The sequence below is a fragment of the Herpailurus yagouaroundi genome, unplaced genomic scaffold, assembly GCF_014898765.1.
Source record: "Herpailurus yagouaroundi ecotype Mexico unplaced genomic scaffold, PumYag 186, whole genome shotgun sequence".
NCBI lineage: Eukaryota > Metazoa > Chordata > Mammalia > Carnivora > Felidae > Herpailurus > Herpailurus yagouaroundi.
Genome location: NW_024412417.1, coordinates 12,408,959 through 12,435,675, shown reverse-complemented (window position 1 = coordinate 12,435,675; position 26,717 = coordinate 12,408,959). Strand labels below are relative to the sequence as shown.

Sequence of the window (26,717 nt, the reverse complement as noted above, 5' to 3'; positions counted from 1 at the left end):
TCATTTTGATCATTTTATAGAAGTAGATTTTGATTTAATTTTATAGATTAGAGATGAGATTAATTGGCTTGAGATACCAAATTAATGACAAGAGGAGCTTTCAAAGTCTGCCTGATTTTGGAGTGTTTGCTTTATTACTGAGCTTTTATTCCAAGAAGTGCTTGGATACCCAGAGATTAGAGTCTTGCCACCGGTTCAGGTAGTAGTTTTGGTGTTGTAGGTAGTTTCTGGTCTAATTGTTGCCTAAAGGTTTGATGTTTTACTCTTCCTCTTAATTTCATACTATAATCATACTAAAGGACCAGTGATAGTGGTATGTCCGTAGAATGGCGATAGATTTTCAGTTTATAAACCTTTCTTTAGAAATGTTTGACCACAGAGGCACCTGGGTGGTTCAGTCAGTTGAGCGTCGGACTTCGGCTCAGGTCATGATTTCAGTTTATGAGTTGGGTTTGTGAGTTCGAGCCCCACATCAGGGCTCCCTGCTGTCAGCACCAAGCCTGCTTTGGATCCTCTGTCCCACTCTCTCTGCCCCTCCCCCACTTGCGCTCTCCCAAAAATAAAAAAAATAAATAAAAGAAGACCAAGTATTTGACCACAGTCAGGATTGAATGTTTTAAGTTCCTATTAGTGGAGGCAAGTTGAGCCTACCCCAGGAAGGGCAGCCAAGACTACATGACATGTCGGTTTATGTGGTTCCTTAATTTTAATGCACTTCCAAGTCAAAGCATTGATGGTATTAGATCATTCTTGGATCAAAGCATGTGTTAGAAACTATTACTAATGTATCCTGCTGTGGTAGATTGACTGATTTGGGGGAAAAAGTCATTGCTTGACCCCCATATGTGTATCTTAAGTGTTTTCACAACCTAAGAGCTTAATTGTATTTGTAGGTGGAGAAAAATCTTTTATCTCTAACCTCAAGGGCCACATAATCTATCCATTGACTAGATTAAGGTTCAGTGCCTCATCTTAAGAATGATACCATTTCTGGGGCGCCTGGGTGTTTCAGTTGCTTAAGCGTCCAACTTCAGCTCGGGTCATGATCTCCCGGTTTGTGAGTTTGAGCCCCACATCGGGCTCTTTGCTGACAGCTCAGAACCTGGAGCCTGCTTCAGATTCTGTGTCTCCCTCTCTTTCTTCCCCTCCCCCACCCATGCTGGTGTGCTCGCTCTCTCAAAAAATGAATAAACGTTAAAAAAAAAAAGAGAGCCATATCACTTAGCACTGGATAATGAACATTTACAGAGAGGTGTTGGATGTGGGCTTCTAGTGGTATCTTGCTGCTTTCTGTCCCACTTAACATTAAGAGACAGTGGTTGTCATCAAAAGCAGGTTTTTAAATTGCTAGAGAAAACAGTGTGAATTTTTAATGTGTGTTTACTTTGGAATGAGAGAGAGAGAGTGTGTGTGTGTGAATGGGTGAGAGGAAGAGAGAGAAACACGGAATCTGAAGCAGCCTCCAGGCTCTGATCTCTCAGCCGAGAGCCTGACGCGGGGCTTGAACTCACAAACTGCGAAATAATGACCTGAGGCAAAGTCGGACATTTAATCAATTGAGCTACCCACGTGTCCCAATACTGTGAATTTTTAAGTCAAATTATATTTCAGCAAGGTTCATATGGATTATGTAGCCTCAGTGCTTGAGTTTAAGATGTTTTTTAATTTCGTGTTTGACTTAAATATCCTTTTCCATTTTAATTACATTTGTATTAAAAACAATGTACTATGCTATAGAAGAATTTTATAAATGCAGGTATGTCAGTAGTCAATCTTTGTCTCATAGTTGGAAGTTGTGATGTCTCACCTACCTCTTAAATAATGCTATGTTTCCCCTTTGAATTCAGATTCTTAACAGTGTCCCAGCATTATCACTTATATTGTACTACAGTAGATGAATGAAATTTAGGAGGTTGCACTGTATATTTAGTAGGATATTCTCTGAAGTTTTTTTAGTATGTTTTGCAAATAGCTGTTAGTCCTTTCCTCCCGTCCATTTTTTTAATTTGCTCACCTCCACAATTTTTTTTTCCTTGTCACTGCTGCTTTCTGATTATCAGTGCTGCTTTGTTGTTTTTCCTTTTCTTACTCTTTTTTGAGAGAGTGAGCACTCATGTGTGTGCTGGAGTGGGGGTGGGGGTGGGGGGTAGGGAGAGAGAATCTCCTGTGGGCTGCACGGCCAGCCTAGCACAGAGCCGGATGCAGGCTCTGTCCCGTATCCCCATGACTGTGAGATCATGACCTGAGCCGAAACCAGAAACCAAGTGTTGGAAACTTAACCAGTAGAGCCACCCAAGTGCCCCCTGTTCTTACTCTTTCCATCTTGGTCTTCTCCCTATGTTTGCCTCTTTCCTCTGGCTTCTTAGTCTGGAAAATATACCTTTTATTTCCCTTTCATTAGTTTAAGAAATGAATATACTTAATTGCCTCTTTAGTGTCAAAATTAATTGAATGAATTCTGTATCTTCAGTATCTAACATTAGAGTTGAATGAAACCACATCTGATTTATGAATCTCCTCTATAAAATAGCCAAATAATCATCTTACTTTTCCTTAAAAATCTCTGGAAGAGTAGATGGAGCTGTCTGACTAGATGGTCTATTCCAAGTTTGGACCACTCATACAAATCTCTCTTACTGAGCAGAAATCTGCCTCTTGCTAAATTTAACTAGTCTCGTCTAGAGCCATTCTTGTCATAATTCTTTAAACCTTCGTGATGGTTTCTAGTTTCTTGACCACTCTTGCTTTCCTGGATATTCTCCAGTTTGTCAGTGTCTGTTTTGATACTTTTTTTTTTAAAGAAGCAATATATTCTAGATTTGGTGTCATTAATACCTTATAGAACTTAATCATTTTCCTTAATTTTGATTCCTCATTCTATTAATATCTTGGAATCACATCCTTTTTGGTAGGTGTATCACCCTATTGAGGCAGAAAAAAAATGGAGCATAATTTTAGTAGTACAGGTCAGATTTCCTAGTTGGAGTTCACAAGTTAGTTGTGGTTTTGAGCACATAGCATAGCTGGGCCCCATTGTCTTTTGTAGGATAGGGATAATTTAGTTTGTATCTATCTCATGGGTAACTTTTGGAAGGATCAAATTAAATAATTTAAGTGTCAGAAATGTCATCTTCATGATCTTTTTCTTAGTTGTTTAATGTGTCACCATTTAAATTTATAGTGACTTTTAAAACTGATTTTTTTTTCTTTCTTGTGATTCTGTGGCTTGCCTCAACTGAAGCTCTTCACATGGTATATTGGCTGGAGTCACTCATTGCTGCATTTGGCTGGAGCTGACATATCCAAATGACTTACTTAACATGTCCCATTCCTTGGGCTAACTTGTCTTGTCCCTTCTCTCCAGCAAGGTGGTTTGACTCTTCACGGGCTGGATATGGGTTCCAAGAGCAAAATGGAAAGCTGCCAGTCCTCTTAAGCATTAGGCTCAGAAATGGAACTCAGTCACTTCCACTGCATTCTCTTAGTCAAAGCAAGTCCTCAAAGTTAGTCCGAACTCAAGAGAAAGGGAATAAATTCCACACCTCAACAGGAGGAAGAATGGCGTATGTGGACAGGAATGGAGGGGAATTAGTGGTGGGCATCTTTAGAGAGTGTCTACCACAATTCTGGTTTTTTTATATTATAGTTAGCTTATCGAACCAAATGTTAGCCAGCCCCTTTATTTATTAATCTTTAATATCCAGTCTTCTTGTTTAAGTTTTAATGGTTCTTAGCTTTATGTCATTGGAAGATATGATTGCTGTTTATTTGCCACTTACTGCTTTTTCAGCTTTTTACTTGTAACAGCTTTATTGAGGTGTAACTGACAACTGCACGTTTTCATAGTGTACAGTTTGATGAGCTTGCTTTCTCAACTTGTAGTCAGCATTTCATTCACCAGAAATACTTGTCACTGTTGATTAACTTAATTTGGTTCTTTTGGTCAATCATTAGGCCAGTAAGCTGCTTGACTACTGTTGTCTTACCTTCCTGTTACTTGTGCTTTCTGATTAATGTCTTTTAAAGTTTTTGTTGTTACTCTCTTAGTCAGATACTATGGCTAATTTGGCATTCACTTTGGAGAAAGAGGTGCTTAATTGCAGTTTAAAAAAATTCCCATATGAAATTTTCACTCCAACATAAAACCGCATTTTTGGGGATACAGAAGTTAATACTCCTAAAAGATGGGTTACTAATTTCTTGACACCTTGCATAAGTAACTTCCACACATTATATACTTTAAAGTTTTACGTACATCTTATGTGATTCACTCTTAACTGCACGTGTTTGTGGCCCTCATCTTGACCTAGAATGGGTTAAAGTCTTTGAAAAGTGAAGGTCATGACTGGGCCGTATTATTCTTTTTTTAATTTTCTTTTTAATGTTTTATTCATTTTTGAGACAGAGCGTGAGCAGGGGAGGGACAGAGAGACAGCCAGACACAGAGTCCCAAGCAGGCTCCAGGCTCCAGGCTCCAGGCTCTAGGCTCTGAGCTGTCAGCACAGAGCCCGATGCGGGGGTTCAAACTCACAAACCCGAGATCACGACCTGAGCCGAAGTCAGATGCTCAGCCGACTGAGCCACCCAGGCGCCCCTGGGCCGTATTATTCTTCGTTTCATTTGTATTCTTTGCCAGAACAGTTGTCCACAAACTTAGAGACTATCTTGCCCATCATTGTATTCTTAGTGTTTTTAGCACAGTACAATTAGGTGAATGTGAAAAATACTGAAGCAGTAAAATTTAAAATATAAATGCATAGGTGACAAATTACTTTCATGATTGGGCTTAGTTATTGTCACTTCTTTTACTTGAAAATACTTTTTTTTTCTTTTTCTTTTTTTGAGAGAATATGTGAGAGAACAGAGGGAGTGGGAGAGAGAGAATCTAAGGCAGGCTCCACTTCCAGTATGGAGCACAATGTGGGCCTTGATCTTACAACCATGAGATCATGACCTGAGCCAAAATCAAGAGTCAGACACATAACTGAAGCCCCCAGGCACCTAAAAATATTCTTAATGTAATGTTACATATGTAAATGAGCCAGAGAACAGTTCACAGTTGACTTGTATATACACGGAGCCTTCTTTAAATTTGCATATTTTTCTTTTGCTATTTGATCTGAAATTATTTGTGAATTCTGGTTAATCACATATTTTTCTTTAATTAGACATCATAGTCTAATCCTTAGCCTAGTCTGTCAGAAATAGAATTTACCCTTCTAAGTGTAGAGTTGCCACCATTAAAACCTAGACTGACTTCAAAGCCACTCTGCTATGCCACCTTCCATAGTTGAATGAATAATGTTATTTTTATAAAACTTGAAAAGGCCTAATCATTTGTTTCTAAGTGACATTTTTAAAAATCACATTCACATCAGTGAAAAATCCACTGATTACATTAAATGGAGCAGTGGTTTTTGGCGGTAGATCCCAAAAGAGCTGCCTTAGTTAGGGTTCAAAGAGTGCTCATGTCCTACAGAACATGGTATTCAAAGGACAAAACACTTGGAACTGAGAGATCTTTGAACACAAGGGTTATGGGTGTGGTTGTAATACAGTTTTTGTTTCCTAATCGAGGTGTTCATCTGATTTCAGGCTAGTAGTTTCAAATATTGGTTAATAATAACAGGAAACATTTTAGATTGACTTCTCACCTTCAACCCCTTCCCATAATGCTGTGCAGCTTGGCCCTACTGCTGTGTTGGCCACTACCCACTTCATCTGGGTATCTGTAGCTTCTAACTGTTTTGCATATAAGTAGGTGTTATTAGACTGAATTACTGGGTGACTGCCAGAAGAATAGAAACCAAGAATTAACTCTTTTCCTTGTAAAAACTGACTAGTTTGGGACTGAGCCTCGTTGAAAATTGACTTCCCTTGATTCCTAGGGTATTTTTAGTTAGGAAAATTGGGGGTGGTGAGATGATTTTGGTTTTTGATTATTAACTTTTGCCTAATTGTACTACTGGAATTCTCTTTCTCCCCTTTAAAAGAAAAAAAAATCACTAGTTTATTGTGCCTTTTCCCCTGAATCCAGCCATCTAATTTTTTGCTTTGTATCAGTTACAGAATGTAATTATTATTAGCATGTTAGGGTTTAAATTAATTTAAATTGTTAATAAAAAACAAAATTACAGGATGAAGTTTTATCTATTGTCTGGTGTCATCTGTAAACATGTATTTTATTAGCTAAACATCACTTTAATGAATTTACAGGTTTACTCTTCAGATCTTTAATTCTCATAATCCTATCTACCTACTGTCCTAATTAGAAACAGTTAAACTTTTGACTTTGAACAACTTTCTGCCTGTTGTGAGGTTTTGCTTGAATTGTGTTCTTCTAAATGAAATTAATTTTGTTCTGCTTTCTCTTTATGCATTCTAAGAGTGTCTGTTACATTATTGGTTTTTGCTTGGGTCATAATCCTCCAGAGTCTTGGAGGATTTTGCTTGGGTCAATCCTCCAGATGAACCAAAAGGTTCATCTCTTACATTCTTTTCCTTCTAATGACTACCTTGAAAATGGAAAGTTTGACAAAAGCCTGTTAGAAAAAGCTTGTTGGGAGCTTTGCTGCTTTCACATTCACTGAAACGTTGTCATTTTTATCAGCATGTATATAGATAGCAAAATGTGAGGGAGGTACATATTCAAAATGTATCATCCTTAAGTAATACATTCAACACTAATTTCAGATTTTAAGTATTGCTGTCCAAAGCATCCTTCTTTTAAACCACAAATTCCTGGGCCTACTACATTAACAATTGTATTATTGGCAATAACGGTATTAAAAATTTGTCACTTAAGCTACATACAGTATGCTCTTAAGAAATGCAGATATTTTTTTAGTCTTATAATGATTTTATTCTTATTATGACTGTTTCTTTTCTTCTAAAGTCTCTTTTGGAAAAGTTTTTGATCCCCAATGCTTCACAAGCAGAGAGCAAAGTCTTCTATTTGAAAATGAAAGGAGACTACTATCGTTACTTGGCTGAGGTTGCTGCTGGTGATGACAAGAAAGGTATACTGTGTTTTTCAATGTGTTTGTTGAGTTTGTATAATATAACACAGTATGGAAATAGTCTTTTTTTTTTTTTTATTTTTTTGAGAGAGAGTGAGCAGCGGGGAGGGGTAGAGAGAGGGGGAGAGAGAGAATCCCAAGCAGGCTCCATGCTGTCCGCACAGAGCCCAACACACAGCTTGAACTCATAAACTGTGAAATCATGACCTGAGCCGAAATCAAGACTCAGACACTTAACCATCTGAGCCACACAGGCGCCTCTGGGATATCGCGGGTTGTGTTTTTTAATTGCTTAGAGCACGAAATGAAGAGCAGTAATTAATTTTTTTTAAAGTCCTGAGAAGGTACATCTACTGCCTAATATTGGTGTTCTAAAATGTTCACTTGCTGAAAAGCCAATTTTGTGCATAAGAATGTTTCCTTAAAATTTTAAGAAATCATGATCACAGCATAACTGTAGAGCAGTACAGACTGATTACTAAAAATGTAATAATTCTGAGGTGATTTGTTTTTGTCTTGACGTTGACCAGTGGCTAGTATGTTCCTGGAGAAGGTTTTTGTTTGTTTTTTAATTTATAAGCCTCATTCAGTTAAGGTTGCTACAGCTTAATATTTCAGAGGATATCATTGGATATTAAAGGTTTGGTTTGAAGGAGGAAGATGAAGTGCAAACTTTGTCAGTACATTTTGGTGTGTTTTATTACCCAGGGATTGTGGATCAGTCACAACAAGCATACCAGGAAGCTTTTGAGATCAGCAAAAAGGAAATGCAACCAACACACCCTATTAGATTGGGTCTGGCCCTTAACTTCTCTGTGTTCTATTATGAGATTCTGAACTCCCCGGAGAAAGCCTGCTCTCTTGCAAAGACAGTAGGTATTTTACCTGTTTTGTGGAAATTTTAGTAATCCTTATTATTTGAGCACTTAAATGTACTTTTTCGATCATAGGCTTTTGATGAAGCCATTGCTGAACTCGATACATTAAGTGAAGAGTCCTACAAAGACAGCACGCTAATAATGCAATTACTGAGAGACAACTTGACAGTAAGTACATAACAAACATCATTAATGGCCACTGTGGTTGAAATTCTGTTGTTTCATTGATAACTACAGGAATATTTTCTCACCTCCTTATTGAATGCAAAATACTATCTGCTATTTAGAGCTGTGAAGAAAAACCACCTTTGCAGAAACAAATAATAAATAGGTCAAGGACCAAAAACGTATACTTTGATTAGTTACATATCTTTTGTTACAATTTTAGTTCTTAAAAATCATTTTTTAACCCATGATTTTCAACTTTTAATCACATAGACTGTTTTATTTTCTGTTCCAATCTGAGTGTTTCCATTTGTTCCATTTTAGTCACAGAAGAATTTAGTTTTTAGTATCAAAAGTATAGTAAAGTTTTATGTTTAAGTTCCGTTAAAAATGATTTTCTTAAAAAAAAATAGTTTTCTTAAAGTTGCTTCCATATGTACTCCATCAGTAAGTTCAGTTACAAAATTGCAGATATTCTGTGGAATCTAAATGGAACTGTATTTTGCCTAGCTAGCCTTTTGTTTAAAGAAAAAAAAAAAGGCTTTTTATGGGACATCATGCTTATCCCTGCTTAGGCTACTCCAGACTGAAAGAAAGAAGTACAATGCCTTTTTAAAACAGTTTTTTATTTGAATTGGGATCCAGATAAAGTCTACACCTTACAAAGTGGTTGTATCGTCTTTTTAGTCCCATAGGTTTTTCCATTCTCCTTCAGATAAATATTAAATTTGAAGTTTTGAGGCTTAAGTGACAAAATTATCAAATTCTGCTGTGCCAGGTAATGAACTAGGAGTGAAGATTGCAGTCAGTGTAGAGCTTGAGGACTGTATATCATTTCATAATTTTATTTCTAAGCTTTATTCCAGTTCACTGCCGGTTTTCTGAACCTGTTCAATATTCTAGTATTGAATACTCTCAGCAAAGGTTTTTGAACTGCATCATGTACTTTATTATTACTATAAACAAAATTATTTTAGAAAGTGTAACTGGGGGCTACCAGAAACTTGTGGGATTTTTTAGTCGAGAATAACCTGTATTTTCGTAAAGAATGAATTTCTTTTCTTTTCTTTCCTTTTTTTTTTTTTTTTTTAATTTTTTTCTAATGCTTATTTATCTTAGAGAGAGCGCCTGCACGCAAGCAGGGGAGGGGCAGAGAGAGAGGAAGACACAGAATCCAAAGCAGGCTCCAGCCTCTGAGCTGTCAGCACAGAGCCTGATGCTGGGCTTGAACTCAAAAACCATGAGATCATGACCTGAGCTGAAGTTGGCCACTTAATTGACTGAGCCACCCAGTGCCCCAAGAATGAATTTCTTACAACAAATGAAAGAAGCGCTTCAATTTGTTACCTCTTTTTAATACTAAGAATTTTCATATTTTCTAAAGGTTTGAAGTGATGAACCTTGTCATTCCTATAAGGTAGAAATTGGGGCCTGCTTACTGTTACAGTGTCATCACTTTTTGAGAGGGCGTGATCTGATACATGTACTTCCAGCTAAATTTTGGATATTAGTATAGCATGAAGAGCATCCTGGAACAACTGAGTAAGAAGAAAAGGAAGGATTATATTCTGATTCTGTCACTAGTTACTGTGGCTTCTCTGAGCCTTGGTGGTATCACTGGGTATCATTATTAGTTGGTTAGACCATTTATCTGTTAAGTAAAGAAATTTTGTCAAAACTACCTAGTATTTGAGTCTGGATCTGGTTGACTAATAATTGCTAACGCATAACCCTAGTAGAAAAAATGTGTCAAGTTTTTTAAGGCATTTATGGAAAATTCAAGAATCTTTGAAGTTCAGAACTGGGAAGAGGTGTTAGAAGACAATTTCATCTTATAAACCCCTGTTTAATAGGAACACACAGGCTTCCAGAGGTCATTTAATTTAAATATGACCTTGGAAGAAGTCTCCTTTCCAGGCCAGAGATCTATTTGGTTAATAAATAAAGAAAGCTAGTGGGTGACTTGGGAGTTAGGAAAATATTGAGGTGTTTTCATTGTGTAAGTAATATAAAATTTAAGATCATCTTGAATTAGGCCTTTTGTAATTATCTCTAAAAGTCATTATGAACTATTTAGATTTGCAAAAAGTTAATATTTGAAGCCGCTGAACTAATTTTGAAATCATTTTTTTAACTTGCTGATAAACTTAATGAAAAATTAATAGAATCCATAGTCTTACTTACTTAATTACCTCTCAGAAGGTTGGGTTGTGACCAGTGTTTTGTATTCAGCTATTTATTTTGAATCCTACAGATTGACAAAGGTATGTTTCTCTAAGCTAAAAACATTAGAAAGCTAAATTTGTAATTTAATTCAGACATGATATCCTCACTCTTGAATTTCATGGAGTGTGGGATTCCCTTTCGAGTAGGGAGTCTTAAGTTTTACCAAGGGAAAGTAGTCGACCTGAGCTTGAACATGGGTTGGATTAAGAGGATCTCTCATATTGGGGGTATTCAGGGCAGTCTGATATTCTCGTAGCTATTAATACTTAGTATTTTGTGGCTCTTCTGTGATGTTTATTTTGTTTTCTCTCATATGAATAATCAAGAATTTCTTGTATCTGACCTTGTTATTTGAAGACAATTCTTTGTACTTAAAATGTTTACACAGTGGTTAGGGAGAAAATAAGGATGTTTTCCATCTTCATTGTTCTCTTCATTGCTGCTATTTTCTAAAGAAAGCCTTTCCGCAAAAGCTGTGGTTACGTTTTGGTACCTTAATAAGTATATTAAGATTTTTTTTTTTTTTTTTTTCTGAACAGTGCTGAAAAATCTTTTTTTTTTTTTTTTTTCTTTTTTAACCAGTTGTGGACATCGGATACCCAAGGAGATGAAGCTGAAGCAGGAGAAGGAGGGGAAAATTAACCGGCCTTCCAACTTTTGTCTGCCTCATTCTAAAATTTACACAGTAGACCATTTGTCATTCATGCTGTCCCACAAATAGTTTTTTGTTTACGATTTATGACAGGTTTATGTTACTTCTATTTGAATTTCTATATTTCCCATGTGGTTTTTATGTTTAATATTAGGGGAGTAGAGCCAGTTAACATTTAGGGAGTTATCTGTTTTCATCTTGAGGTGGCCAATATGGGGATGTGGAATTTTTATACTAGTATAAACGTTTGGCATAGTACTTTTGGTACATTGTGGCTTCACAAGGGCCAGTGTTAAAACTGCTTCCATGTCTAAGCAAAGAAAACTGCCTACATATTGGTTTGTCCTGGTGGGGAATAAAAGGGATAATTGGTTCCAGATACAGGTGTAGTTTTTGTGGGTACTTTAAGGTTTGGAGCACTTAGAGGGCTGTAGTAGAAATGGGCGTCCCGTAGATATTACATGTTGAGCCATGTGTATCTGTGGCGTACTCATTCTCAAATGTGCACACCTTTGACTACAGTTACAGAAGTGATCCTTTAGTTGTGACCCAATTTACTCTGGATAAGGGCAGAAACGGTTCACATTCCATTATTTGTAAAGTTACCTGCTGTTTGCTTTCATTATTTTTGCTACACTCATTTTATTTGTATTTAAATGTTTTAGGCAACCTAAGAACAAAAGTACAAGTAAAGATGCAGTAAAACGAATTGCTTGATATCCATTACTTTATGTATATCAAGCACAGCAGCAAAACAAAAATCCCATGTATTTAACTTTTTTTAGGGTTTTTTTTGGGGGGGGTTTCTGTTTTTGTTTTTTTTTTTGCTTTTGTGATTTTTTTTTTTTGATACTTGCCTAACATGCATGTGCTGTAAAAATAGTTAACAGGGAAATAACTTGAGATGACGGCTAGCTTTGTTTAATGTCTTATGAAATTTTCATGAACAATCCAAGCATAATTGTTAAGAACACGTGTATTAAGTTCATGTAAGTGGAATAAAAGTTTTATGAATGGACTTTTCAACTACTTTCTATACAGCTTTTCATGTAAATTAGTCTTTTGGTTCTGAAACTTCTCTAAAGGAAATTGTACATTTTTGGAAATTTATTCCTTATTCCCTGTTGGCAGCTAATGGGCTTTTACCAAGTTTAAGTACAAAGGTTATCATAACAACAAAATACTACTACTATAACTACTACTGTTCCCAACCACCATGTCCCATATTTCTCCTTGTGTTTTTTTTTTTCCAGATGGGAGATTGATTGGAAAAATAATGTGTCCATTTAAAATTTTGGTATATGGCATTTTCTGACTTAGGAAGCCACAATGTTTTTGTTCTTGGCCCATCATGACATTGGGTAGCATTAAGTTTTGTGCTTCCAAATCACTTTTGTTTTTAAGGATTTCTTGATCTTGTTATAGCCTGCCTTCAATTTTGATCTTTTTTCTTTCTATTTGTCAGGTGTACAGGATTACCTTTTTTAGCCTTCTGTCTTGTCACCAACCATTCCTACTTTGGTGGCCGTGTACTTGGAAAAAAGGCCGCATGATTTTTCTGGCTCCACTCAATGTCTAAGGATACCTTGCTTCCTTTGCTTGCATCCCACAAACTATTTCCCTCATCCTATTTACTGCAGCAAATCTCTCCTTAGTTGATGAGATTGTGTTTATCTCCTTGTAAACCCTATCTTTCCTGAATGGTCTGTCATTGTCTGCCTTTAAAATCCTTCCTCTTCCTCTCTTTAAATAATGATGGGGCTAAGTTATACCCAAAGCTCACCCTACAGACTATTTCCTCAGTACCTTGCAGAAAACACCAAACAAAAATACCATTTTAAAAGAGGTGTATTTTTTTTTTCTTTTAGAATGTAAGCTCCTCAAGAGCAGGGACAATGTTTTCTGTATGTTCTATTGTGCCTAGTACACTGTAAATGCTCAATAAATATTGATGATGGGAGGCAGTGAGTCTTGGTGATAAGGGTGAGAAACTGAAATCCCAAATACTGTTTTGTTGCTTGTTTTATTATGACCTCAGATTAAATTGGGAAATATCAGCCCTTTGGGACAGTTGTCCCAAGTACTACATTCAAATAAAAGTGCAATGGAGGCCTTGGGGTCTTTCTTTCAAGGAGAAAAGATCTTTTATGCATTGGGGTAAGATAATCCTCTTCATGGCTCTTTTTTTACGATTTCTCCTGACCCCCAGGCCAAGGACATGAAGTAATCATTTATAGCTAAGGAACATTAAGCTAGACTTGATTCTCATTCAAGTAAACTATAAATAAAATCTAAAGCTTGTCACATTTGCCTATTTATGTGCATTAGTCATCTAAATTAGTTTGATATTGAAATAAATTGTGATAATACTTCATTAATATTAGCTGTTAATTTAATGTTTCTACGCACTAGTGCCCAATAGATGAAGGAAGATTCCAACCTGAGATTTTTTGCCTTGGGATTTGAATAATAAATTTTTATAACATTTCTTCAATTGTCCCAAATCCAGGCTTCATGTCTGTTTTTGTCAATGTAACGTGGTATTTCCAGGAATTTGGAGAACCCAACAGTGTATTTTGTGTGTGTGTAGTCTTGGAGTTGTTTAAAACAAAGAAAAGCTAGATTCCACTTCACAGTTGTCCTTTGAGAGAAGAACCAGCAGTGCGATCAGTTGAAAGGATGGACTCGGCTGCAGCTCTGGCCTCTGGTTCTAGCTTTTGCGTTTCATAGGTCCGCTGCTGCTTCATGCTATAAAGATCGTACAGATGGCGTCGGGGAGGGAGGACTAGGAGAATTCAAAGATTGTGAAGTGGCTTCACTAAGGCCTCAAGTTGTTTTCCATTCTGGCTTCCCTGCAGTCAATCCTGCCCCATGGCCCAAATCCTATTTAAAACTAGTCAAGGCCAATATGGAATGTGTAGTCTCAAGATTATTTGTGGTTAGACCTCAGTTTGAGAGTAAAACCTTCATTGAATAATTGGGAACTCTTAACCAACAATGAGATGTTGAAAAGTCTTACGTGGCCTCTTGGTGCAAATCTGAGAATTTTGGAGACTGCAGTAGTGACAGCATCATTAAAACAGTTTAATGTCCTTTACGTTAGGGGAAAAGGGCACTTCATTTGGATGCACGGACGCGATAGTCCTTGCAAGAGAACCTGCAGTGTGTTAGGAACTTTCTAACTGGTGCTATCTTCTCAGAGACCGTCTGAACACATTCCTGGAGGGGAAGAGCAAGAAACCATAATTTTTTGCTTTGTTTTGTTGTATGTAGGAAATTCTAGTGGCGGAATGGAAACATCTACAGTTCTGAGGTGGTGGCTGAAACCAGGCACTTGGAAGATGGCTAGACTTGGATCTTATGCTAAATGTGAAAGTATGTCCATAAAATTCTCTTTAGTGTGACGTGGCAGTCACAATCTTCTTGGTTAATTCTAGTTCTCCTAAAGATTAAAGGCCTAAAAATAAGGTATTGCTGGATCTGTGTAGGTTGTTGTGTTTTGTTTTTTTAAAGAGACTTCACAAACAGACCTTTAAGGAAAATGATACTCTTGGATGACGAAATCGTCTTGGAGAGAGCTCATCACGGTAGATCTGCTTTAACTTGAAAACTAACCACAAAAGTGTTGCAGTATCCATCCAAATCCGACACTGCCCACCTGGATTCTTCAAAGTCTTAGTTTATATATGACTGTCAACCCCCAAGTAGTTCCTGGAATAGCAAGACTTTTGACCTGCGAACTTTCTGGAAGACATCTGCACCTGCCCTGTATTATCCTAATTACTCAATTTGTTTGTTTATTTTGATAGAGGGCATGCATGGGTGGTGGAGGGGCCGAGAGCAGGAGAGAGAATCCCAAGACGTGGGGCTCAATCTCATGATCCTGAGATATGACCTGAGCTGAAATCAAGAGTGGGGTGTTTAACTGACTGAGCCACCCAGGTGCCCCTTACTCAGTTGATAAGAATGTCTATCATGCTGGACAAGCAAACGTGTCTTGGCTATAGAAACCAAGTTGAAAGTAGGTGGATTTAGGCACAGCTCTTTTCAACCCCGAGTGATGCCAGAGACTCAGTTGATAAGGAGTACTTTTTTCCATATTTGAGCCCATTCCATGAAATTTCTGAAAGCACAAACTTAACCGGTCAAATGTGCATAAAAGACTTAAGTATTAATTTCCAAATCCAGACCTCAAAACCTATCAGTACAAGATTTACGTTTGAGTCCGGACTTGCAGAACGAATGGGGTGCGCGTGGAGGTTAACAGCATGTGCAAAGGCTTCAAGTTACAAGAACTTAAAAGACAATTTCCATGCTCCCACAAGCAAGGGACTCTGTCTAGGGAAGAAATAGGTTAACATTCTGTTTTCTAAATAACAGGCTTGTGGTTTTCAGTTTCAATGCTTTTGATCACCTGAGGAGCTTAAAAATGTCTGTTCCCAGCAACCAGTCTCAAGGATTGTAAGTTCTTAGGTTGGAGTCCAGGAATATGCTTTTTTGGCAAAGCTCCCATGGGCTTTAATGATTGAGTCTCCTTACTGCTGAAGTCTACAGGGGGATGGGGAACACATAATTGGGAAGACTACATTTTGAGTCAAAAAAGGCTAGTTCTAAAACCACAGTCTGTAAAACAAGGTTGTGGATCTGCTCAGCAGATGATTCCCAAAGCAAGGAGATTAAGGATAAAGTTACCTGCCATAACAGGTTCTCCACATTAATGACTGGTTTGGTGTGGAAACAGGTACTATTTTGGAACTTTCACTGTGTTGAGAGGAAATAAGTAACTTACAATTTTGTGTATTTTAAGAAAATGCTATTTGCACTTGTAAATCATGCCATGCACAAAAATCAAATCCAGAAGAATGAAGGAGTTAACGGGTGAACAATGTTCAGAAGATAGAGGTGATAAACTTGGTGACTTTGCAGTTTGTAAGGAAACATCTCAAAATGGACACAACATGTATAACTAAGAAAGTTATATGTAAACTCAGACTCAGTGTATATATGAACTTTAAATTCAACTACATAAAAATTTAGGTGGAAGTGGAAAGTAACTGAGACCACATGTAACTGACAAAGAATCAGTATGAATAATACAAACAACAAGAAAATAGGAAAGTGGGCAAAGATTTTGAACATTTTCATGGAAGAGGAAATAGAGGACCAGTAATTATATGAAGAGAGGTTTAACAAGGGAAATGTGAACCAGGACCACAATTAGATACCACCGTCTTACCCCCCACTTAATGCAATTTGGAAGTCTGGTAATGCCAAATATTGGAGATAATGTGGTTTGAGACCTCTTACACATTGCTGATGGGAGTTAAATCCCTCTGGAAAATAATTTGGCATTATCTCAAAGGTGACTTTCACATCGCTATAATCCAGCAACTTGCCCCTGGGTGTATGTCCTGGAACACTTGCATGTGTGCACCAAAAACTGCACTTTTTGAACAAGCAAAATAGACCATCCAAATGCCCATTGGACAGAGAATGGTTAGAGTTATTTTATCCAATGGCAGTCTTCATTAGTGAAAATAACTGCAGCCCAGCAGGTAACATGACTGAATTTTAATAATATTCTGTGAAAAACAATACGACATAAAGTTCAAAAATGAACAAACCTTTTGCTTAGGCATACACCTACGTGATAGGATTTCTCTTTACCAAAAATATGAAGGATACAAAATTTAGGATGGAGGTTGCCTGTGGATAAGGTGGGGGCACCCGCTAGGGCAGAAGGACATAGGTAAATGTAAGTAATTTGTAACATTACTGGCTTGGGGATGGGGTGGTGGGTTCACAAATACTCATTAGAAAGCAATCCATTCAAGAACAGGGATAAAACAAGGGATACGATTAATCCAGCTCTGGGCACTAGAGGTCACAAAGGAGAAGAAAGGGAAACGGTACAGTAGGCCAGTACATTCAGTAGTCAAAGGCTTGCCTGATGGTAAGATTAAGCAAAGAAAATCTGAAAAATAGCCAAGTTTGGTGAAAGAGCATACAAAATGGTCAATTGCTGTCCTATTCATTACACCCTAAAATCGTCCTACCTACTCTGGAGGAGCAGGAAGCAAGAACTGGAGATTTGGTCAGAGGAAGGACTGAGTTGGCAAGGCTGTACTAGGAAACGCTAGAACAAATGAAAAGTACGGTCTCCAAAATGAAGGAGCAGGAAAGTCTTTAGTAGCACATAGCGTGTCCTTGTAGGGCCTGAAGAAGTTTTTGTCCTAAACCACTTCAGCCAATTCAGCGAATTCAGACTGTCCTAAGGTTCTGCGCTTCCCTATCTTTAGAGGAAATGCCCCGCACTCAGTCCTGAGTCCCTGAGGCATCTGTCACGCCCCATGGATAGCCAAGTCTTAAGATTTTCAACTTTTTTTTCTCATGTCCCTCTGCGATTCTTCGAGTCTTACTGGTTTCTGTAGGAAAAGTCTAATGACGATAGAGTTCAGGGTACAGAATCTATATCTAACCCATAAGTAGTACTAAATAAAATATAAATATGGTCGCTGGTTATTTTTTTTTCTTTACCAGGATTTGCAAGGGAGCTGTCCAGAAAGTCATTAAAAAGTTTTTTTTTAATGTTTATTTTTGAGAGAGAGAGATTGTGAGCAGTATGGGGCAGAGAGAGAGAGGGAGACACAGAATCTGAAGCAGGCTCTGGGCTCTGAGCTGCCAGCACAGAGCCTGACGCAGGGCTTGAACTCGTGAACCACGAGATCATGACCTGAGCCGAAGTCAGACGCTTAAGTGACTGAGCCACCCAGGCGCCCCCAGGAAGTCATTTTTACGGGCCTTAGTCCATTCTTGGAGAACTTTCTAAGGGGTCAAATTTGAAGAACCAAAAAAATTGGAAATGGGGGAATTTGGAGAAAGCTTTGGAGTGCTCAGTGAAGGAGAGAAGGGGTGCTCCAACGGGGCCACCTCACAGACTATCCTGGGATCGAATCCATGTGGCATGGAGTGACACTAGGCTCCCTGGGCACTCTAAAGTCAAAAGATGGAGTCTAGCTTGCCATGCTGAGGGCAGAGTGGGGGAGACGTAACTGCATTAGAAATGGCCTGCTCTCCCAAGGTTTGTGGAGGCAAAGAATGTGGACCTGTTTCTAGCCAGCCAGGGTCAAGACCAGAAACTTGGCTTAAAAGGGCTGCCTGGGTGGAATCCCCATGGTGGAGTCTGAGTGGTGGTCAAGCAGCAGCTGGCAGAGAGCACGCTCAAGAGATAATTGGTGATCGGTCCCGAAAGGATCCGTGGGTGACTCTGAAAGTTGGCTTTAGTGTCTGTCCTGGGCAGAGGAGGGCAATGTCTAATTGTCTTCCGGTCACGTGAGACCCTCCCTGCCCCTACAGAGTGTAGCCCCGGCTGAGCCACGCAGCCAGTGGATGAAGAGGAGTGGGCCACAGAGAGGAGAGGCTTTAGCGGGAAGCCACTTAGGTCTTCCGCCTCACTTACAATGTCAGCTCCCGGTGGAGAGTGACAAAGGCCAGTGCAAAGGATGAACTGAAGAGATTCGCGCTCTCGAGAACTCTGAGTGAAAGAGCCGTTGGAAAGACACCACAAAGCAAATGCGTTTGATATGAAGAAGACGAAAGAACGGAAACCCAAATGAAAAAAAAAAATGGAAACTGAAAAAAATGAAGTGACACTAGGTAATCGAATAATCTGGCAGGTAATCTGGTTTAGAACTAGAACCCAGTTCTATAAACTAAGAAAACCTATTCCTGCTCCCCGCTATTTTTTTTTTTCTTTCAAGGGACTTTATTATTTACTTATTTTTTCAATGTTTCTTTTTGAGAGACAGAGAGAGACAGAGCATGAGCGGGGGAGGGGGCAGAGAGAGAAGGGGGCAAAGAATCCAGAGCAGGCTCCAGGCTCCGAGCTATCAGCACAGAGCCGGATGTGGGGCTTGAACTCAGGAACTACGAGATTATGACTTGAGCGGAAGTTGGAGCTTAACTGACAGAGCCACACAGGCGCCCCTCTTTGAAAGGACTTTAAAGCAAAAACACTAACCATGAGGAATTATACATATCTCAGGGAATAAACTCTTCTGCCTAATGATACAAAACAGCTTTATCCCGAGAACAAAGTCTTGTCATTATTCTCTTAAGAGACAAAAATTCGGGTCACCTGGGTGGCTCCGTTGGTTAAGTGTCGGACTTCGGCTCAGGTCATGATCTCACCACTGGTGAGTTCGAGCCCCACGTGGGAGCCTAGAGCCTGCTTCAGATTCTGTCTCCCTCTCCACCCCTCCCCTGCTTTCTCTCTCTCTCTCTCTCTCTCTCTCTCTCTCTCAAATATAAATAAAAACATTAACAAATGTTCAAAAACCAAACATCCATATTTTACGATGTTAATATTCTGGGTATCTTATTTTAAATAATTTGATTGTATCATTTAGTGAATACCTGAGAGTGTCTCCTCTCCAAAAGAAGTATGTTCAATGTTGTGGAATTTTAGGTGATTTGCAGTTAAAGGCCTTCTTTGGTTGCATATTCTAAATGACGATAGCATTAAATACTCTTTTTTATTTTAAACAATTTTAGACCTAGGGACACCTCTGTGGCTCAGTTGGTTAAACATCCCAATCTTGACTTCAGCTCGGGTCATTATGTCACAGTGAGTTCGAGCCCCGAGTCAGGCTCTATGAGCTGATAGTGTGGAGCCTGCTTGGGATTCTCTCTCTCTCCTCTCTCGACCCCTCCTCTGCTGGTGTTTTCTCTCTCAAAATAAAGAAACATTTTTTAAAAATTTTAGGTCCATAGAAAAGTTGAAAAAACAGTACAAAGAATTTTATCCAGATTTTCCAAATCACAACCTATTACTGTTTACATATTTTTTTCTGAATCATTTGAGAGTAAATTGTAGATATGAGGCCTCTTTACCTCTATATACTTCATTTTTTTGAGAGAGAGAGAGAGAGAGAGAGAGAGAAAACGAGTGGGGGAGGGGCAGAGAGAGAGAGAGAATCCCAAGTAGGCTCTTCACCCTCAGCACAGAGCCCGATGGAGGGCTTGAACGCACAAACCGCGAGATCACGACCTGAGTTGAAACCGAGAGTCGGACGCTTAACTGCCTGAGCCACCCGGCCACCGCTGCAGTGTTTATTTCTTAAAAACGAGTTAGTTTCATATAAAACCATACACAGTAAAACCTTGGTTTGTGAGCATACTGTGTTTCAGAAACATGCTTGGAATCCCAAGCATATGTATCTCAAAGCGAATTTCAAGAACCATTGGCTCAGTTGTGACCATGTGACGTTCGGTGTCACGTGCTTTCTACTCGTATGGCAAGACATCACTCGTTTATCAAGTTACAAATTAATAGAAATGTTTGCTTGTCTTGCAGAACGCTCGCAAAACGAGTTACTCGCAATCCAAGGTTTTACTATAATTATAAAAACCAGAAAATTTACACTGATGTGATGCTAACATCTGATCTATAGACCTTACTCAAACCTGCAGTTGTCCTACTAATGTCCTTTGTGGCTAAAGAAAGAAAACTCTCCCTGGGTCTACTAAGGTCCAGTCCAAGATCTTCAGTTGTATATAATTGCTAGGTCTCTTTCGTCTCCACTGATCTGGAACAATTTCTCAGTTTTGTCTTTCATGACCAAATAATTTGTAGGATGGCCTTCTTTTTTGTCGTTGTGTTGGTTTATCCCGATGTTTTTCCATTAGTTTCAGGCTATGCACTTTGTTTCAGGAATCTTACTGAGGTGCTGTCAGGTCCTTAGGGCATTGTAACAGGAGGCACGTGATCTCTCTTTGTCCCATTACCGATGCGACTAAAGAAAAAGAGCTTCTCAGGTTAAGAAAATGGAGAACACTATTTATTCGACAGTTTCACTGGTTTAAAATTATACAAGTAGGGGCGCCTGGGTGGCTCAGTCGGTTGAGTGTTCGACTTCGGCTCAGGTCACGATCTCGCGGTCCATGAGTTTGAGCCCCGCATCAGGCTCTGGGCTGATGGCTCAGAGCCTGGAGCCTGCTTCCGATTCTGTGTCTCCCTCTCTCTCTGCCCCTCCCCCATTCATGCTCTGTCTCTCTCTGTCCCAAAAATAAATAAAAACGTTAAAAAAAATTTTTTTAAATAAAATTATACAAGTAAAAGAAACTGCGAACTCGCTAAACCCTTGTTAACAGGAGACCACTTCTGCCAGCAGCAATTATTCCTGATGGCAGGAATTCCTGATGGCAATAACTGTCCTTAACTGTCCTCAGCTAGAACCTGCATGTACCAGAGGATCCCAGGAGGAAGTGTGTACTGCCTATCAGGGGAGGCATTCTGGAAGCCCTCCAGCCAAGTCCTCTACCTAATACAGCCTGCAAGCGAAGCTTCTAGAGGGCAGCAACTATGTCCTGTTGATCTTTGTGTTCTCGGCACTCGGCACAGAAGCTGGCACAGAATAGATACTTAGCAAAAGATACAGAATAGATACTTAACCCCCCTTCTGACCTCTGTGCTAAGAAAAAAGGTTTCCCTTTTTTAAATTGGTAAATAGCTAACATAGTGACTTACTCCCAATAGGTGCTAAAAAACTGTTGGGTTGGAAAAAATGACTCTCGTGTGGTCATCTTCTCCTAGGACCTTATTTCCAGAATAAAGTTTGTTTTGGACTTCATAGATGCCTGGTTTTTAATACAAAAAAAAAAAAAATAGTGTCATAGGGATATTGGTAACAGAAGTATCCCTTTGAGTTATCGGTTAATTTGGAAAAGACTTTAAAGAAATGCACTTGGCTTCTAGCCCAAGGTCAGCTTTATTACAATAACCATCCTCTGCATTGGTGGGGCTCTTATTCACAGGGAGGCACAGAACTGTGGCCTTTTCTGCTCCCTAACCTCCACGGATCTGTTTTTTTGCTCTTTTTAACCTACAACCAGCATGTTGCATCTGCCCTCACATACCTGAAATTCTGATGGTCGTTTGTGTTCCCCGGATTCAGTTGTGACTTGAGTCCTCTTTGAGAACGTACAGCTCATCTGTCTGACGTTTAGGTATGACCTGGTCAGGCTGGGACGAGAGCCACATTTACCTGGTGACGAGCAGTGGCACGAACGAAACTTCTAGGGCCCAAGCGTATGTGAGACAGAGACAGAAGGAGATACTAGACCCAGCGCAAATTTGCAAGCTCTGATTCGGAAAAAGCAGTTTCGGATGGGGGGGGGGGGGGGCGAAGCCATGTTCCATGCTGACAATGAGTCTCAGGAAATAAAAACTCTAGAATGATGGTTCCTAAACACTGCCCATTAGAATCGCCCCAACAGCACTCAAGACCTACTGCATATCAGTATCTGGGGTAGGATACAGGTATTCTTTTAAGCTCTCATTTGTCTAATTATAAGGGACCAAAACAGCCTTTGAAAAGCATTTGTCTGGTGTTCAGCATCCATCACGGGCCACTGGGGGAGTCAGGGCTCAGCCCCTCCTTCCACAGCTTGTTTGTGAGTTTTGTGCCAGTGACAACTTTCTTGCTTCTGAGCTCAGTTTCCTCATCTATTAAAAGGATTCAAACGCTGGGCCTTGGGATCAGACATCCCCCCCAGAAAAGGAAAGGGGTTTGCAAGAAGCTGGGATTCCACAGGTAGGGCTGGGGGTCTCAGGCAAGTAACGGCTTTCGCTATTGCTGCTTTGAGCCTCTGTTGTCCTTCAGGTGGACAAGCTGGAGATCTAAATAAAAGGAGAGGGAAGAAGTCATTGCTTATTCATGTTCTCTCTCTAGAACTTCAGAGTGCAGTATTTTCCACATCAAAGACTCCCTGCCTGGAAGGAAGAAAAAACAATCCGCTGTGGGTTTAGCCACCGTAGTCCAGAGGAACTATTATTAGGTTTTCATGATAAAAATGGAACAGAGAACAAGTACCGAATTTAACTTCGCATTTAACACGCCTGCCTCACAAGAAAGTGACGCGGCACGTTTAACACAGGCGCACCTTTACAGAGCTAGCAATCCACGAATGCAATTCCTTCTAAAACATCACAACAGACTTTAAACCTCAAGATTCCCTCCGTGCCTGTGTTTGCTGCTCCTTTCACATCAGTATTCTGGTAACCCTTGACGTTTGTGTGATGCTTTGAAATTTTAAACCATTTTTAGAGGTGGGAACTGGAAAACCAACTTTATGAGGTTAACAGGGCTGGTATCAGTTTCTGCGTCTTGACATTGAAGAAGCCGTTTAGAGGAATTAACTGACCTTCCCCACATCAGACATCCCGGCTGGCCGAGCGGAGCTGGAGCCCAGATTTGAAGGGGGAGAGTAGGCCGGGTGAAGGGAAAAGCATGAACAGACAGTCAGGGAGCGGCATGTGGAAGGCAGGTCTGGAGAAACCAAGGTCTGTGCGTGGAGGCAGAGGGCAAGCGATGGGCACGGAGACGCAGGAACAGACGCCAGAAGACGTGTAGGGCATTAGGTATTCCGGGGGCATCACAAATACCCTCAAGTTCCAGGGAAGGCAGGGACCCGTGTTCTGCAGCATCAAGGGATAGACACAGCTGTTTACTGCGGGCACCTCTTGCTGTGGTTCCTTCCTTTAGGGCCGGGAGGCGTGAGCGGCTTCCATGTGCCAACTGAGAAGACTGAGGACACCTGTGTCCCCAGACTTCTAGGCACTGTCCTAGAGAACTCCTGAAATTAGACTGCCCTTCAAGACACAAAGGAATTCTTTTTTTTCCCCAATGTTTATTAATTAATTAATTTTTTCAGAGAGGGAGAGAGGGAGACCATACACACAAGTGGGGGAGGGGCAGAGAAAGAGGGAGACACAGAATCCCAAGCAGCTCCCAAGCTGTCAGCACAGAGCCCAACGCGGGGTTCGAACTCCTGAACCCTGAGATCGTGACCTGAGCTGAGGTCAGACGCCTAACCTACTGAGCCACCCAGGTGCCCCGAGACACAAAGGAATTATTAATGCACCCCAAAGGTGCATTAGGCAGTGGTAGAGGAGGTATTTGGGGACCTCCCTAGCATCTCACAAATCATGAGTGATTTTCTACTGCCCTTGTTGTGAGAGGTCTTCGAGAAGACATGACCTCCAGTTAACCCGGGAGCTGGACCCTGGCCATCAGAGGCTCCTCACTCCCTCCCCTGTCGCTGGAATGCGGGCTCCTCTTGCCTTTATCCACTCCCAGAGGATGCTTCAAGGACATAGCCTTGAGATAGTGCTGTGATATTGAGAACACCTGCAGGTATACGTGACTGAACCTAAAGCTTCTATATAAACTTGGAAACTTAGGTGGCAGGTGTGGGAATCTACTCTTCATGCTGCTACCCAAGGCACTCCTTAAATGTAAGTTCCCTTTGCTTATTAATGCTGCCAGCCACCAACCTGCAGTGGCCTGCCTCTCGTCTTCTCTCTGTGTCCTTTGTTTGTTCTTTTGTTGGTGCGTGGGGCCAGTCTCAGATTAAACCGGGGGGGAAGCTCTCTTTGCTATTTAGTTGTGGGGTCCCCACCAGACATACATTTTGCTGGGTTGGGGAAGGCATATCCAGTTTGGTTTCCCCTTGTTGATTTATCTAAAAGGAACATCCAAAGATTAATCCCTTGTCTTAATCTAAGGCTCCCGTAACATTTACCTACAGAAATCGAGACTGAGTTACAGCTCCTTAAGTGAGCCATCAGTATGCAGTTTCTCTTTTCTTTGTTATAGTCTGGCTTCTAATTTCCTTCACATCTCCTGGGGATCCTCCGAAGGGAATTGACTTCCTTTATCTCCTATTGCTTAAGATTGACTATAGAACTCCACAAAGCAAGAGACCCCCCCAACCCCACCCCACAAAATACACTTTTAGGCCAAAGAGGAAGATAATTGGCTGCATGAGGACCTCAAATCCTACATGTCTTAACTCTTGTCCCCCAACAACCTGCCCAAAGGAAGCAGCCACTTCTCCGTTAAGCAGACAGCTCCAGATCTGGTTGCCAGCCTCTCAACACCACACATTATAGAGACCGTGGAATGCAAACCTAAGAACAGGAAAAAGACTCTCAAAAGTACCTGAAAACGTCCAACAGCTGCCTTCCCCACAATGTGCTACCCGAGTACATTTCAGAGAATGATGGCCCGTCAATGGACGGAAGGGACCTCAGAGATCTTCAAGTTCAACCCCTTCGTTCTACAAATGAGGAAACTGAGAACCAGAGGATGGAGGTGATTTGCTCAGGGCCATGCCGCTGATGGACAGAGTGGGAGAAAGTATCCAAAGGTGAGATGAGAATTTTCTGAGGACTGGAATATAGTTTCAGGTATATCCCCTCTCCTCTAGGCCTATGTTGTCTTTGTGAAGACAACTGCCTTCCAGCTCACACATGAACCCTAGATGTCTTGAGCTGCCTTCATTTCTTGGTCATATTCCTTTACTTCTAAGGAGAGAGTCACAACCTCTCTGTTGTGTTTAATATGTTTAATATTAATATCACAACTGTTTAATACAGCAGCCATTCACCACGAGTGACTTCTAGAACTTGAAATGTAGCTGGTCCAAACTGTGATGTGCTAGATTTTTGGAGAATGCAAAAAGAATGTAAAACATTTCATTCATAATGTTTTAATTTTGATTACATGTAGAAATGATAATATTTGGGGCATATTGAGATAGACAACATACACTTTTAAAATTAATTTCACTTACAAAAACTCAAAAAAAAATTTATTTTAAGTAGGCTCCACACCCAACGTGGGGCTCGAACTCACAACCCTGAGATCAAGAGTCACATGCCTTACCCACTGAGCCAGCCAGGCACCTGTAATTTTACATTTTAATGTGACTCCTAGAAAAGTTTGAGTTACATGTGTAGCTTGCATTCTGTTTCTATTGATGCTGTTCTAAAAGGTAAAAATCACAAATCTCAGATAAATGGAAAGCGAACATGTATCAAGAAGTTTTGAAGACTCAATTAATGAAGGAACCAGTAAGATATTATGACCAGTACAAGGAACATGTGAGAAGCTAAGATATTTAGGGGCAAATTAACAACAATATATTCAAATACATTTGCTTGGTTAGATATGAAACTGATTAATCCAACAGGCTATAAATCTTAGGGGTTTTCTGTTCCTGTCAACAGAAATGATCTGCATCTTTAGTGGACAAACATATACAAATTGGGGCGCCTGGGTGGCTCAGTCGGTTAAGCGTCCGACTTCGGCTCAGGTCATGATCTCACAGTCTGTGAGTTCGAGCCCCACGTCGGGCTCTGTGCTGACAGCTCAGAGCCTGGAGCCTGTTTCAGATTCTGTGTCTCCCTCTCTCTCTGCCCCTCCCCCGTTCATGCTCTGTCTCTCTGTCTCAAAAATAAATAAACGTTAAAAAAAAAATTTAAAAAACATATACAAATTAACAAGTGACGTCACTCTAAGGCTGGGACTTTTGGGTCAATAGGAAACAATGAGATGTACTAGGTACATTCCATTGGACCAGTGTTTCCAATAGAATATAATGCAAGCCACACTGGAATGTTAGATTTTCTAATAGCCACATTTTAAAAAAGAAATAAAAAGAAACAGGTGAAATTAATTTTTTTATCCTTTTTAAAAAAATTTTTATACATTTTTAAAAATTTACATCCAAGTTAGTTAGCATATAGTGCAACAATGATTTCAGGAGGAGATTCCTTAGGGCCCCTTCCCCATTTAGCCCATCCCCCCTCCCCAACCCCCTGCAGTAACCCTGTTTGTTCTCCATATTTCAAAGTCTCTTATGCTTTGTCCCCCTCCCTGTTTTTATATTATTTTTGCTTCCCTTCCCTTGTGTTCATCTGTTCTGTGTCTT

At 40.0% G+C, this 26,717-nt stretch overlaps 1 protein-coding gene across 1 annotated transcript in view; it reads left to right on the top strand.

The window, feature by feature from the left end:
• The window catches only part of YWHAZ (tyrosine 3-monooxygenase/tryptophan 5-monooxygenase activation protein zeta), a 30,573-nt gene extending 17,145 nt beyond the window's left edge, over positions 1–13,428 (top strand). Inside the window, exons 2-5 of the mRNA XM_040494132.1 lie at positions 6,896–7,019; positions 7,728–7,891; positions 7,970–8,065; positions 10,871–13,428. Of these exons, the coding sequence (XP_040350066.1) occupies positions 6,896–7,019; positions 7,728–7,891; positions 7,970–8,065; positions 10,871–10,930 (444 nt within the window). The 3' untranslated portion in view covers positions 10,931–13,428. The remainder of the gene's footprint in view (positions 1–6,895; positions 7,020–7,727; positions 7,892–7,969; positions 8,066–10,870) is intronic.
• Positions 13,429–26,717: the final 13,289 nt, after the last annotated feature.